Source organism: Dipodomys merriami, unplaced genomic scaffold, assembly GCF_024711535.1.
Source record: "Dipodomys merriami isolate MVZ:Mamm:240054 unplaced genomic scaffold, mDipMer1.0.p SCAF_11, whole genome shotgun sequence".
Classification (NCBI taxonomy): Eukaryota; Metazoa; Chordata; class Mammalia; order Rodentia; family Heteromyidae; genus Dipodomys; species Dipodomys merriami.
Window position 1 is genome coordinate 29,585,468 of NW_027202382.1, and position 15,382 is coordinate 29,600,849.

At 44.3% G+C, this 15,382-nt stretch overlaps 1 protein-coding gene across 10 annotated transcripts in view; it reads left to right on the forward strand.

Annotated features, from left to right (window-relative positions):
• Nucleotides 1-2,006: 2,006 nt before the first annotated feature.
• Znf618 (zinc finger protein 618) overlaps nt 2,007-15,382 on the forward strand; it is a 155,371-nt gene continuing 141,995 nt past the window's right edge. For 9 of the 10 annotated variants that reach the window (XM_070012075.1, XM_070012065.1, XM_070012066.1 and 6 more), the window contains exon 1: nt 2,083-2,150. In XM_070012075.1, the coding sequence (XP_069868176.1) occupies nt 2,118-2,150 (33 nt within the window). In that variant the 5' untranslated portion in view covers nt 2,083-2,117. Of the gene's footprint in view, nt 2,151-15,382 lie in introns of all 10 variants that reach the window. The other variant, XM_070012101.1, reaches the window with a different exon arrangement.

A 15,382-nucleotide genomic window follows, 5' to 3' on the forward strand; every position in this document is an offset into this window, starting at 1 on the left:
TTACAAATTCAGTTCTTTTCTAGAAGAGGTCAAGTTTGAGAAGGGCTGGGGCAAGCTGGTGCCTGGCACATACTAACTGCAGTCCAGTTGGCCTGACACCCTGGCAGCTCTGGGCGATGGTAGCAGAGCCACCATGCTATGTTGGGTCCAGTTCTTTTCTACACCAGACTTCAGGCTTGGCTTGGGCAGAGGAGGGGGCCTGGCTTTAAGTCAAGGGCATGCCCAGAAACCATCACCCATGGACCAAGCCAGGGAAACAAGAATCTTAAGGCATCTGTCTAGGAACCAAGACCCAGCCACCCAGTGGCTAAGGGGCAGGGAGGTAGTAGAGGGGGCTACCTGGCAGCAAATATGCCCAGGGGGCTGCAGCTCTGCCAGGCTCCTCAGGCTGCTGCCTTCCTTCCATGACTGATCCACAGCAGCTTTGGCAAGGCTGACCAAATCTCTGCCAGGAACATACTTGCCAGGCTGGCAGGAAGAGAAATGGCCACTTTTTATTTTAATGAATCGCTAACTTTTGAAGGCTTGGAAGTGGCTAGAAGATTCCTCTTAACTTCGTGTGTGTGTGCGTCTGTGTGTGTGTGTGTGTCTGTGTCTGTGTCTATGTGTGTCTGTGTCTATGTTATTGTGTTTCTTAATTTTATTCCTCCTGCAGAATGTCAAATTCTCACAGATTAACTCCTCAGGGAGAGAGGGTATTTAGAAAACAATAACTTTTGGGAGTGGTAGGGGGTATTCTTTAATTCTTTGGTCTCTTACTGATCTTGAAACATTAAAAAAAAAAAGACCCAACACATTTGGTTTTTAAATATGGGGCAGAATAAAGGCACCTGTTATACTTCGTTTCCAATATTGTTATTTTTTGAAAAGCTGCCTTCATAGTTTCTCTTGGGGAGGAATGAAGATAGATTGTTGGTTCATTTCATCTTGTAGATGACAATTCTTTAACTTTTTATTCTAAAATTGGAGATGTATGAAGAACGCAGCAATCACTCATCTCCTTGTTGGGCAAGGCCTTCACACTTTCAATTTCAAAAAGAAAAAAAAAAGTTTTTCAGGGAGGTGGGAGAACAGGAAAAACAAACCAAAAAACCCAACCTTTAAAAATCTCCCAAAGTCATAGGAAGGAGTTCCTAAAAATAAATAAATAAATAAATAAGATTTAGTTAGGATGTTGGGAAAAAAATAGCCCTCCATCTTAGTAGTTTTAAAAATTTGTTCTTTTCTAAATCCACAGGATTGGTAGTAATGGGAGGAGGGGCTGACCTCTCATTAACCTTCAACCTCTACTGTTCTAATAGAGCCAATTTTCCAAGCTTTTGAAAAAAATAAATGATTAAAAAAATTCTTTGGCAGGGGTAGGTAAAAATAGTTGCTTCACATACAAGCCGCTCCTCAAATATTTATTTTTAAAATCGGTCTTGCCAGGCGAGGGGGGCTAGAAAGAGTCCCCTGAACCCCTCTGGTGGGAAGGAGGACCCCCTTCTTCAAAGGTACCATTTCCTGGGTGGAGGTAGAGCAGGGGTCCCCTTCCTCCATAAGGCCTCTCTTCAAAACTTTTATTTAAAAAGAGCAATCTGATTTTATTTTGGGGGTGGGTGGGGAGGGGGTAAAACAGTCCCCCTTAACCCTTTGCGTCCCATCCAATATCTCCCCAAACTTCCCCCCCTGCCCCCACCTCAAGGGGCAAATGGCATTTCTGAGGGGGCTGGGGTGGGGGGACACACGGGCGCGGAAAAGTTTTTGGGGGGCCCCTGCCCCTCCTCGGGAGGTCCAGCGGCTTTGTGTGCAGCGCAGGCCGAGGCCGAGGCCCGTTGCGGGGGGGGGGGGGGGGGGAGGGGGCGGCGCGGGGCGCGGGGGGGGGCGTCCGCCCGCGAGGGGCGGCTGGGCGGCGGCGCGGGCCGGGGTGGGGGCTGCGCGCCCCTGGCCCCCGCCCCCCCCCCACCTCCCGGGCCCGAGCGGGGCGGGCGGAGGAGGGAGCGGCGGCGGCGGCGGCGGCGGCGGCGGCAGCGGCGGCGGCGGCGGCGACGGCGGCGGCTCGGGCATTGTGCGCGCGGCGCGGCGCAGCCCGGCCCGGAGCAGCAGACGCGCCGGGCCGCCTCCTCCCGCTCGGACCCATGAGCCAGCCGGGCGGCGCGGCGGCTCCGCAGGTACGCGGGGGGCCGGGGGCAGCTCGGCGCGCGGGGCCGGGGGCGCAGGGGGAGACCCCCGGGGGGGCCGGGGGGGCCCGCCGGAGAGCGCCGGCTCGGTGGGATGCAAAGTGCCCGGCACGTTCGTGGGGGCTTTTTGTGGGCACAAACGAGAGGGTCCGGGGTTCGGGGAAGCCCCCCCCCTACCCCGTGCCACCGGGAGCTGCGGGGTGGGAGGAGGGAGGGGGCGGTGAGGAGGGAGGATCTTGGGGGGACCCCCTCACCCGGCGCCCCCTGAAGCCCCGGGCTCGGACTGGAGCCCAGAAAACAAAGCAGCGAGAGAACAGAGCAGCCATTTCAGTTTGGACAATTCACATTTTGCAAAAATGTAACCCCTTCCAGCTCTTCCCTCCTCCCCCCCAAATTTGCGATTCCCCCACCCCTGGCCGTCTCTGCGTCCAGGCCCCCGCTGAGCCCCCTCCCTGAGAGATCCCCCCTCCCAAGCCCCCCATCTTTGCAACAATCTTTTTTTTTTTTTTTAGGCCATATTTCCTTTTTCTCAATTTTTTTTTCTAATTTTTCTTCAAACGGTAGTTTTTTCCCATTAAAACGACGCCACCTAGAGGATACTATTTTGTAAATAAAAAAAAGAAATTAAAATTGAAATATTTTTTTTTATTTCTTATTTTTTCAAAAGTTTGCCCTGCAGGGCAATGAAAGGGGTCAAGAATTCTTTTCCCACCCTCCTTTATTTTTGGTGTGAAAATTTTCACTTTGAGCTTTGCAGGGTCCTGGAAATAATTTTTATTTCTGAAGGCAAACCCCAATGATATGTAAATGAAAATTATACTGGAATTTGAATGAATTCAGATCTTGGAAGGAGACAAGGCTTGAAAAGCCCCCCCCCCCCAAAAGCAAAGTCAGTTTGGCTCCCCGACTCATTTTAGTTTCAGAAAAGAAAAAAAAAACTAATTGGAATGAGGAAAGGAGAGAAGTTGTGGACTTCAGGGAAAACTGGGAGAATTGGCTTTATGAAGCAATTAGAAATTGTACTTCATTGCAATTTGGAAGTTGGTTAGCTTAGTGGGCAAAAAAAAATGTCTAATTTTACCATTTGGCAATATTTAAAGTTTTTCCATTTCCAAGGAGGAAGGATTTAAAAGAGAAAATAGACCTTAAAATGTTGGCTTTGGACACACCCAGAAATTGTAGGGTGTTTTTTTTTTTTAATTTTGTATTTGCATTTTACATTTAAATGTAAGATTCTAAAGAAAAACTAGAAACTGAAAAAGTTGGAGTGAAATCCTGTCTTTCTTTTTTTTCTGTATTGATAGGGTTTTGTGTGTGAATTTATTTTTTTGTTTTGATGTAATAATTATGACTGTTTTCTGATTTTGTTTCCTGAAAGGTCTAGGCATTTCTTTTTTGTTGTTGGTTTTTTTTTTCTCCCAGAAAATGTCAGGAATATTCTTTAGGCCATATTCAGTATCGAAGAAAAAAATTGACAATTTATATATTATACAAATTGAGGAGCCCACAGATTTGTAGGGGAGACCGCCATTAAAATAAGATATGCATAATTAACATTACTATGAGAAAACTAACAGTGGGCTCACCGAAGCCCATTTTTTTTTTATGACAAGCAACAGAATCAATTGATGAAGATAGGTTTGAAAAATCCTTGGTAAGGAAGAAAAATTCCCCTTTTCTGTCTTTTTCACTTTTCCAGTTTGAAAATTTTATCATTATGATGATGATTTTTAAGAATTCAGATTGGTTTCAAGGCCTCTTTGATTGTGATGTGGGGTTGGTAATTTATTAACATTTGGTATTTTTCAGGAGAAATTTTTTTTTATTTTGAAAGCGAGAAGAAAATTTATTAGCCTGTATCATTTTTTTTGTGTGTGTGTGTGGGGTGGGGGTGGAGGAAGTATGATCCAAAAAAAAAAAAGAAGAAAAAAAAAAAGCACAAATTTTACTGACCTAACAAGAAAAAAGATGAAAGGAGGAAAGAGAAGAGAGCTAAAAATTCTGATTTTTTTTTTAACCATCTTTCCTGGTAGAACATTTTGCTGAAGAAATGGGATGAGAAACCAATTCAGCTGATTCTAGCAGCACAATTTATTATTTTTTAAAAGGAAAAAATCGAATCAAAACACAAACAAAAGCCCAACCCTTTGGAATATAAATGCATGTGTAGAGACAATATTTCATGTGGAATTTTTGGCCTTAAAATGAATCAAACAAAGATGAAACAAAAAAAAGCAAAATAAAAATTTTTGGAAGACACACACTGAATTGAAATTTGACAGCTGAAAGTGAGGTTTCTATCCAAAGAGCAAGGGCAATTTGTGAGAAATTAGGGTCTGATTGAAATTGCTGGGGATTTCGAACCATTTAAAAAAAGAAAAAGTTCTTTTTTTTTTTTTTTTTTTGTCTCCAAAGGAGAATATTGGTAGTATTTTCTGGGTAGATTCTGTGGGACAAGGGATGGTAAGATAATGGGTGGGCATTTTGTACCAGGATGGAAGCCCCCAGACCCCCTGTGCTCAGTCTTGGTCTTGGTCCATAGCTTCCCAGTCCTGATTTATGGAAATTGAGTTTCTAAAGGGATACCAGTTCTATGAAATAGATTTGATAATGGCACAGTTTTGACGGTCCCCATCTTTCATTGCATTTGGGAGATTTTATTTTATTTTATTTTTTTAGTAACGAAATCCTTCAGGGCTGACTGGCTACATTCTGACATATATGGAATGAGGTTTTTTTTTTTTTTAGTAGCATAATTAAAATTTTTTTTCCTGTTAAATTATTTAGGCCGAAGCCTAGGACGGTCAAGGAATTTATAATTTCCAAGGGGCTCTAGAGGACCCATGAGGTAGTAGGCTCAAGTTTAGCAGTGATGAAGGACTGAACATGGGATAGTTGGATGGGGGTAGAGGCAGCTGAGCAAAAGTCAGGGTTGCAGATAACAGGTTATTTCTGGTACAAGGAATAAAAATATTGCAGCATGTCTCTTTGTGTGGCCTGGAATTTACTGACACACAACTCAGAATTCTTCGTTCTATTGTGTTAAAATTTTGTCCTGTTGTCTATGGTTTGAGAAGAACTCAGGGCTTGAAATTGAACATCATTTCTGTTTCTGGAGACCTGTCTCCCCCACTCCCCTTGCAGAATTGGTTATTCTTGTCATGTTTATTGTAAAGGAAATGGAAGGGCATGATGGTCCTGTTGGGGGTGGGGCTACTTTTCTTTTGTTTCTTTTTAATTATTTTATTTTACTTGGCATTATCTTTAAGTAGTTGTACAAGGGTTTCTGCTCAACATGTCAGTTTGTGAGTAGAATGCATTTTGATTAATGTCATCTCTTTCATCATTCTCCCCCGCATCTCTCCCAACCTCCGTTTACCTGGTTGCATTTTCACATATGTACATGAGATAGAATGATTCCATTCACCCACTTTTCTCCTTTTGTTTTCATTGCTGTCTCTGGATGGAGGTTTCACCTGAGCCTTTGCTCTCTTCCCTCCTCTTTCAGATAAAAGCGTCACCAGAAATACGTAGAGGAGCTAATTTGTATGAACCCAAAGTCTCTTACAATATTGGGCAAAAGATTGGGCAAATGAGACTTGAGGGGTGGTAATTTGATGATGGCCTGAATTATTTTGGTCAAAGATTATTTATGCTCAGTTTCACAGTGGAGACTCTTATTAGTTAATGTTTTACTTTTCTGCCTAAGGAGATTTTTTTAATTAAATTTTTTTTCTAATAAGATTTGAAATTTCATGAGCCAGCTTTTTATAGCTTGACTTTGGACTTTACTTCTACTTTCAGCCTACACAACTGGAATAAGAGTTCTTACTTTGACAGGAAAGCCACAAAGATGGCTTGATCAGTCAGTGTAAGGCTGACCGCTTGCTACGCTTAGTAGCTAAATAGTCCATAGCTTGTTTTCCTTTGAGAAACAGTTTTAAACTCCTCCAGTGTCAGCTACACTTTTCTTCTCTACCTTTGACACAGCTCTTGGCAAGAGGCTTCCACTCAGCGTCCTTACATCTTCTTGGTGGGTGACAGGGACTTCCTTGCCCTGTTCCATGGCGGTAGATGGACAAGCTGACTTTTCACGATCCTAAGGAGAATTTTAGTGTTTTCCATGATCTTCTCATGTTTTATGTCAGTTCTCTCTCTTGTCTCTAATGATGTAAGGTGGCTTTGTGGGTACTCAGGAGCCCTAGTCATCCCAAGGTCTTAACTGTGTGACCTTGGACAGAGAACTTTTTTTTTTTCCCCCTCGCAGAGCCTCAGGAAATGATGATTATTTTTGTAAAATGAGACCTTGGGGTCAGATCAAGGCTAGTAATAAATTGGTTTCATCCCTGATGTTAGCTGGTTCTAGCAAGCTCCCTGGACCATGGCGTTGAAAAGGCTTGTAGAGCCCCACATTCTGGCGAAAAAGGGGTGGTGATCAACCAGCAGTGGAAATCAAGAGCTCTCCTCTTACCATTGCCAGGCTGGCCCTCCAGCCAGGTCCATTGATGGGCTGTGAAGGCAGCTTGGTAAATCACATCCAGCATCCAGGAAAAAGTGGACAGAAACAGTACACATGTTCCATGTATACGTGCAGTTGTGTACTTGTACCGTGTGAGATAGGTCGTTTGTAGTAAAGTGTTTGAAAGTTGCTGGACTAGATGATCCTTCCTTCTCCCCTTCCTTCCCCCCATGATCTGTTGGGGCACCCTGCACTACTTTATTGCTTGAATTTGATTTTTCTCATAGACCAGGGTGAGTGTCTTGGATCACCTATTTTGATTTTTGTTTGCGCGGCCTCGGGAGTCAGCTGTGAATGAAATCTCAGCTGAGTGGGGGTTCAGACAGGAACCTCAGCTGGCTGTCCTGGGTGTACTGGACACACTGTACTGGACACTGGGTAGACTGTGCCTGTTGGCAGGGTACTACTCTGGCCTTTTGCTGGTGAGGAGATGGAAGGTATGGATGAGATTATTCCTGTCTGGCTGTCACAGTTACTTTGATTCTCTACTTTCCTTTCTAGCTGCCAGAGGAAAGTTTCTGGTGTGAATGATTTTTCTTAAACAACTTCAGAATTGCTGTCCTGGTCTCTTCATCTTTTAAATGTGTCAGACCAGTGCACTCCAATAGAAAGAAAATTTGAACCACAAATTCAAGCTGCCTATATAATTTAAAATCTTCTAGTGGTATATTAAAGAATACAAAGAGATAATGTTGATTTTAGCAAGAATAAACCCAGTATATTTAACGGTATTGCCATTTCAACATGCCATCAGTGTAAACGATTACTAATGTCACATTTTACACTCTTTTTTTTGAGGTGGGGTGGGGTGGGGAGAGTTTGGGATTAAGTCTTTAAAGTCCATAGACATCTTCCTCCTTTACTGTGTTTCAGTTTTGACCAGCCTGTTTCCTGCGGTGAACTGCCCTTTCCTGTATTATCATATTGGACAGTTCAGGGCCAGACTCATTTCATTCAGTCATCTTTCCATTCTTTTGGTTTCCATGTTTTATGTCAATTTAGTATTTTAGCCTCTCTGATGATCCTGGCTCATCCATGCAGCTCCTTCTACGTGGCCCAAAGCAATCTTGGGCCAGGGTTGAGCCACATGCTCAAAAGCTGAAAGTCATGGCCTATTCCGTTTGCTGTGGAAGTTGAGAAGGGCGGTGATGGGATATGGATTCTAAATAAAGTGTTGTCTGCAAGAGGGATGAAGATATAAACAGACAGCAGGTGGCCAGGACCTAGGGGAGTCTTGAGGGGAGGGAGGAGCTCAGGGGGGAAAAGATACCCCCTCCCCCGGAAGAAATCCATTTCCTAATTGAAAACTTTGAAAACACAGAAATTTTCTGACTTCACCCAGTTGGCAAAATGGAACGATGGATTTAAGGTCAGCCAGACCAACTAGGAAATCCAACCTTGTGGTGTGGCTGGCTTTGTGTTACTTTGGCCAAGTCACTGCTGGTTTTGAAACCACTGCTTTTACATTTGGATGGGGGTAGGGTGCGGGGGAGTGTAGGGCTGAGAGGATGGGGCTATTTTATGATTAATTGAAAGGGCATGTGTGAAACACCAGAATGGCAGAGGTCCTAAAGCTGGTCATCATTTGTTTAGTTGACCCTTGACCCAGTGGCCTGTGGGTCTCCCATCTGGGGAGACTGAGTGGTACCAACACTACTTTGGGTACTTCTGGATACTTAGTGACTTACCTTTAGTGGGCAGTTAGGCCATGGAGAGATGGTACCCCTCCCCCATCCCACCCCACTTTCAATGCCCTTTCCCTCTTGCTTTTTTTGTTGTTGTTGTTGGTCGTGGGGCTTGAACTCTGGGCTTGGGCGCTATCCCTGCGCTCTTCAGCTTAAGGCAAGCACTCTACCACTTGAGCCACAGCGCCACTTCCGGTTGTCTGGTAGTTTATTGGAAATAAGAGTCTCATAGACTTTTCTGTCTGGGCTGACTTTGAACTGTGATCCTCCAATCTCAGATTCCTCAGTAGCTAGGATTATAGGCGGGAGCCACCGGCCTCCGACTTTCCCTCTTGTTTTAAAATGGATTAGGATGAGACTTGAATTGAAACTCTTTTCAAGGCTCTCATACTAGGAATGTTCTAACTCCTCTGATACTCTCTCATTCCTGTTAGTCCCTAGAGAATTGGGAAGCCCTCTGGCTGACCTGGGCTTCCTCTTCCTAGATACACCTAATATCCCCCAGCACTTCCCCCCGCCCTACCTCTCACCCAGTTCTTCCTCAACCTCTCAACCTCTGGAACTCCAGAGGACCACAGCTGGTGGATTTGTGTTTCTATTTCTCCAGCCAACTGGTGACTTCCTTGAGGGTAGAGATCAAGGCTTACGTATTTTAAGATCTGACACACAGAAAGTAGTAACTCAATAACTATTGGATGACTTTTAGTTTGACTTTTTGAAAAGTAGTTCAGTCAAATTTGAGGCCGGTGAAGAGCGGATGATCAGTTTGGGCTTAGCGTTTTGGTCAAAGCCAGTGTCTTCTTAAGGGAGCCATAAGCCACTTTTTCTTACAGCTGGCTCTGAAACCCATGGCTTCCTTGGAAATAGTAAATCCACACAGAGTTCTTGGGTGGGAAAATGTTTCTTTCGACTGCATATATCTTGGGAATTAAAAAAAAAAGTTTCACTGACCACTCTTCATAATATTCTGCACATAATTTTTTTTTAAGTATAGATGAAGTGCCAGTAGATCTCATAGTGACCATCAGATGAGCATGGTCAGCATGAATTGACCAAGGTTATAATCAGATGACTGACCTGCCAGGAAGGAGAAGGACATGGCTTTTCCAAGGAGGTGGGAGCATCTGCAGTGCCCTGGGTTTTTGAGGAGAGCATCCTAAGCACATGAGTGGAGGAACTGGACCCCATGGGTACTATTTGCCTAACACCAGATACAGGTCCCCTTTAAACTTGAACTTGGTAAATGTGTGATTGGTCCCCATCTTTGGTTAGATTGTGGTTGATAGATAATTTTATGGGAGAAAACATTGTTTATTCGCACAATTTTTTTCCTTCATGTTTTAAATAAATTATCATCTTTGTTTTTAAACACTTTGGGGTCCAGTTCAACAAATGAGTATGATAATCCCAGCTTCTGGCAGACCATTTGTCCTCGGCATTCACCTCTCCATGGTTTCATATTTCTTGAATGGATTGTGCCTTTCAATAGGCGAGTTCCTTTAGCAATTTCTCCCACTTTTATTTTCATCTCAGAAAGCGGTAATAAAATTGAGGGTATATCTCACCGTCAAAGTAATTGGGAAAGTAGGGTGTCATGCTCCATGTAGGATATACTGTGACCCGAGGGAGGTCCAAACTCTGCTGTCTTTTGTTTTGTCTTTGCTCCTAGACTGGGATTCAAACTTGGTACGTGATACTCTTGTTCATTGGCTGGCACTTTACCAGTGGAACCATGCCTCCAACCTGTTTCTCCTGCCCCTCTTCTTTTGCTTGGTCTCAATTTAGCATTCACCCTGTGTAGTGAGTTAAGACTTCTTTGGGGAAGAAGAGCATGGAACTCCAGAGCAAATAGCTAGCGAGAAAGGTTGAAGCCTTGAAAGTGGTGATCCCTTTTGTCCACACCCTTAGTCCAATGGCTGAATTCTAGGGTGATAGTTCCAAGGGCAGAAAGAACAAATGGGAGTTAGAGAGACAGTCTTGGTTCCCCTCTCAGCTCTACCACTTACTCATTTTGTGGTCTTTGCCAGCATTTCATTTTTCTGCACCTTATCTTTCTTACGGGTAATGTGGGATGATAATGCTGGTGATAATGATGATGATGCTGGTGATATGGTACTGCACAGGATTGTGAGACATGGAAGGAAAAAAAAAGCTTTGTAAGCTGGGTGCTGGTGGCTCATGCCTGTAATCCTAGCTATTCAGGAGGCTGAGATTTAAGCATCACAGTTCAAAGCTAGCCGGGCAGGGATGTCTGTGAGACTCTTATCTCCAGTAAACCACCTGAAAACTGGAAGTGTCACTCTGGCTCAAGTGGTAGAGCATTCACCTTGAGCTGAAGAGCTCAGGGACAGTGCTCAGGCCCAGAGTTTAAGCCCCATGACCGACCAAAAAAGAAGAAAAAAAAGCTTTGTAACTCTGTAAGGCCTTTCTACTTATAGGGTGTTATTTGTGTATCATCTCTTTTAGGGATGGTAAGCAGATAACATATATGCTGCCATTTTCCATTTTCATGCCTGTGGCAGACATCACTAATCAATCATGGCATTCTTTCCAATTAACTCTGGCCAGTAGCCTCTAAGTGCTTGTCAGTGTGATGCCAACAGTCAGTTGAGTTCAGCATGAGACATGAAGCCAGTTTGTTCTTCCTGCTCTAGTTATTCTTTCCCCACCCACAACACACAAACAGAGAAACTGAGGCCTGTGGAGAGAAGGTGAAGTGACTTGCTCTAAACCTCAGCGTAGGCAGAGAGGTGGGATTAAAAACCTCAGACTTCTTAATTTACCCACCAGTAGTTTTCCTGCTACATGCACATACATGGTGTCAAAAGGGATTAAAGTTAATTTGGTCTTGAAAAATAGTGAGATGTCCTGGCTCCTCCCTTCCTTGTTATAATTAGATACCCTTGGGGCTGTCATCAAAGCTGGGCTGCCTGACCTGCTTCTCTGCCTCACCAGGGGTGATGCTGGAGGTGGGAAGGGTTGGCTGTGACTGGAGGGGTGTCTAGTCCTTGCAATGTGGATGACCAAGGCAGGTCCTGGGGTTCCTCCATGGTGACCTGGGTTTGTACCAAGTTTAATGTTTACACACACTCAGAGACCACAGTGGAGTTCTTAGTCCTTTTGAGTCTTCATTTCTACTCTGGGAAATGGGCCAGACAGAATCTTCACTACAGTTAAACAAGAAACACATACAAAACATTGTTTGAACTCTGAAGCTGTGTAAATTGGGTGATTTTATTTTGGTTCGCATTAATTTTTGTAACTAGTATTGATTGCTGATTATTGGTGCCATGTTGGGTCAGTCTGTATAAACCGACAGTCACAGAGAGATGCCTTCAAGGTGAATCCCTTGCTTATCTCCTTGAATGTTGTATAGTCTTACTAGTCTAGGGTTCAAAGCTTGCCTGGAACTGATGGCTGCCACCTGTAATCCTGGCTACTCAGATCTGAGTAGACCTGAGGATCGTGGTTTGAAGCCAGACTGGACCGAGAAGTCTGTGAGACTCTTGTCTCCAGTTAACCAGCACAAAAGCTGAAAGTGGAGCTGTGGCTCAAGTGGTAGAGTGCTAGCTTTGAGTAGAAAAAGCTCAGGAGCAACACTCAGGCCCTAAGTTCATGCCCCAGTACTGGCATACACAAAATGTTTGGAATTCTAGGATTTTTCCTAAGGTGTGTGTGCTTCATTCAGTCCGAAGCTTTCATGTGACTGGCCCCACCCAGGGAGGCCCGGGCACTCCGTCCCCACTCAGCTTTCCCTGGCTGATTGCTTAAGCAGAAGGATGTTCCAATCTTGCATCCTATCAGGCTTCCCCACAAGTAAAAGGGTCTAGAATGCTCCATGAACAGCCAACACCTGGAGCAGAATGTTGGTGACAGCGCTTGCATACACACACACACACCACACACACACACACACACACACACACACACACACACACACGCTTAAAAAAGGAAGGAGGGAAGCAGAGGTGAGGACAGTATTGAGTCGACAGAAAAAAATGATATAAATATTTTGGCTGACAAAGCAAAATGGGCTTCCTATAAGCTAAAAAGAATAAATGGAGTCAGGTGATGCCTGGCTCTCACCAGTCAGCTGTAGCAAACGGGAATCTGCCCACCCTGTAGTGATAGAAACTCCTCCCCCTGCCCCCCTGCTGTTTGGAGGTCCAATCTGTGATTCCTAGGGGTCCACTGTGTGCTTGCTTGGGTCGGGGGCGGGGCTGCTGTCATGAGGTGAAATGACTCCTGTAGCGTGGAGGGGGCTCCGGCTTCTCAGCAAGTCCTTGGCCTGCAGTCTGCTTTTCCTGTGCAAAGTCAGAAGCTGTGTTGGCAAAGGCACTGCTGTGTCCTTTCCAAAACCGTGTGCCTGAGGAGCTGCTCATCCTCATTGCATCCAATCCTGCCCTACAAATTGTCATTTTGGCCCAGTGTTTTTTGTTTTTTTCCCCCCTCAAAAAAAAGTGGGGGTGTGAGAGTGGGAATTTGAGTTGGATGAAAATCGTGCAGGGAATTTGTATCTCGATTGATTTTGGGCTCATAGTTTGCAAAGCCAAGTGAACATAATCCAAGCACTTGGAATGCCCGAAGAGAATAGATGAAGACAGACTTGCATGCTGGGGAATTTATTTATTTATTTTAAATTTCATCAACTGGGAAAAATAACTATAAAAATTTAAGCATGTTTATGTGGGTGTTTCTTATAATGGATGCTGGAAAAGCAGAAAGTGAAACTGATCTCAAATAAAACTGAAACTGGCCTGAAATGAGGCCTCTGGGAAGGGAAGCCATCCCCTGGGTGCTGCTAGCCTGGGGTAGAAGTTCCTGAGAGGGAGGCTGCTCTTTTTATCTGAGGAGTTTAGAGCAAAAAGCCTGCTGGAGTTTATCCAAGCCTCTGCCCACCAGTCCATTCTGGAAGCTACTAGCTCTGTGTGGCTATTGGCAGATAAAACCTGACTAACCACTCAGTGCTTGTGGGATTTTTGAAGGAAGAGGGGCACAGAAAAAAACCAACCTCTAACAGATACCAGTTCTGATGTTTGAATGTTTATTACTATTTTATTATATTGGTTTAAGTAAGACACACTATGAGGATTCATTTCACCAGTTTCTTTTTACTTTAAATTTAAAAAAAAGTCAATACAGCCACTAGGAATTTTGAGATGTGGAGCTAGCCTACTATTTCTATTGGGTAGTGAAGATCTAAGCCAGCCTGCCCCTGCCTGTACTAAGAGAGGCAGAGTGGCTTGCCTAGAGTCACCTAGCAGCTTTATCAGTGCCCTGAGGGATGGCAGGAGACTGAGGATGGTGATGATGGAGATGATGATGATGATGATGATGATGATGATGATGATGATGATGATGATGAAGATGGTGGGCTCCAGCGTAACACGTGGTGAAAATAGAGGGAAATAGTGGGAATTGGTGAGGAGACACACTGAGGGAGAAAGAGAGGTGTGGATAAGTAATTCAAGGAGAAAAGTTAAATGTTTCCCATTTGGCTTAAAGCATTAGTTTTAAAGCACTCTAGAAGAAAGTGAATCCAACAAAACCAGTAGAACACAAATTGCAAAGGAAACCCCCTGACCACATTCCTTCCTGCCCAGAAATTCCAAAGCCTGTTTAGTCGTTCTGATATTTGTGAATGAGGGTATGCTGGAGAGCTGGGGAGGCATAGATACCTAAGTAAGGCATGGGGAGGCTCTGAGTTGGGGTCGGATGGGGGAAGGGCAAGGGGAGACCGAGAGTTAGACTATTGTTGAGTCTCCTGTGTTCTCCCTGTCAGCACTTGGGAAACAAGGCTTCTAGAAGATTCGGAGGACAGGCTGCTTCAGAGGGCAAAGTGACTTCTCTCGGGGCAGAGCTGGCAGGAAGAGCTGTGCTGTGTACAACTTCTCAGCCCAGCACATCTGCTCTCAGTACTCTGAAGGAGATAAGCCACATGTTGGAAACTCATTCTTACACACTTTTGCTTTTAAATCAGAAACTCTATCAAAAAACTGACATTTTTGGCATTTCTATTTACTTCTGTAGTTGGTCCTGGGGCCTGAATTCAGGGCCTGCCCGCTGTCCCTGAGGTTTTATTGCTCAAGGCTAGAGCTGTACCCCTTGAGCTATACCTCCACTTCTGGCTTTTTGGTGCTTAATTAGAGATAAGAGTCTCACAGACTTTCCTGCATGGGCTGGCTTCAAACCTTGATTCTCAGATCTCACCCTCCTGAGTAGCTAGGATTACAGGGATAAGCTGCCAGTGCCCAGCTCTTACTTATGTTTTGCAAGATGGAATTTTTTTATTGTGAAAATACTGTACAGAGGGGTTACAATTACATGGGCAAGATAATGAGTACATTTCTTATCAAGCATTGTAGCCTCCTCCTTTGTTTCCCCTTCCCATCCCTTCCCATCCTCCCCTCCTCCCCCCATCCCCCACCCAATCCTCCCCACCTCTCCCTCTCCCGCACCAAAGTTGTAAAGTTCGTTTTCGACATAACGACTGTACATCTCATTGTTGCAATGGGTCCACCTGTATCCCTATTAAACAATTTGTTTTTCCCCTTCCCCTCCACAAATTATACCGATATCAAATACAGTGAAAGCAGGGGTTATACTGTGGGGGAGGGACATAGAAAGCAACAAAGAAATAATCCTATAAATGTGTTAGAAACAATCACATGAAAGAAAAAAAACATTTGAATACATATCTTAGGGTTAATTTCCCAAACATCACCTTATCTGACCTTTTCTGCTTGACTCATACATATACTAGATATTGCAAATAAGGGAAACCATGGGACCTATGTTTCTTTGGGCCTGGCTTACTTCACTTAATATAATTTTTTCCAAGCCTTTCCATTTCCTAACAAATGGGGCAATGTCATTCTTTCTGATGGAGGCATAGAATTCCATTGTGTATAGATACCACATTTTCTTGATCCATTCATCTACTGAGGGGCATCTGGGTTGGTTCCATATCTTACCTATAGTAAATAAAGCTGCAATAAACATAGTCGTGCTGGTAGCTT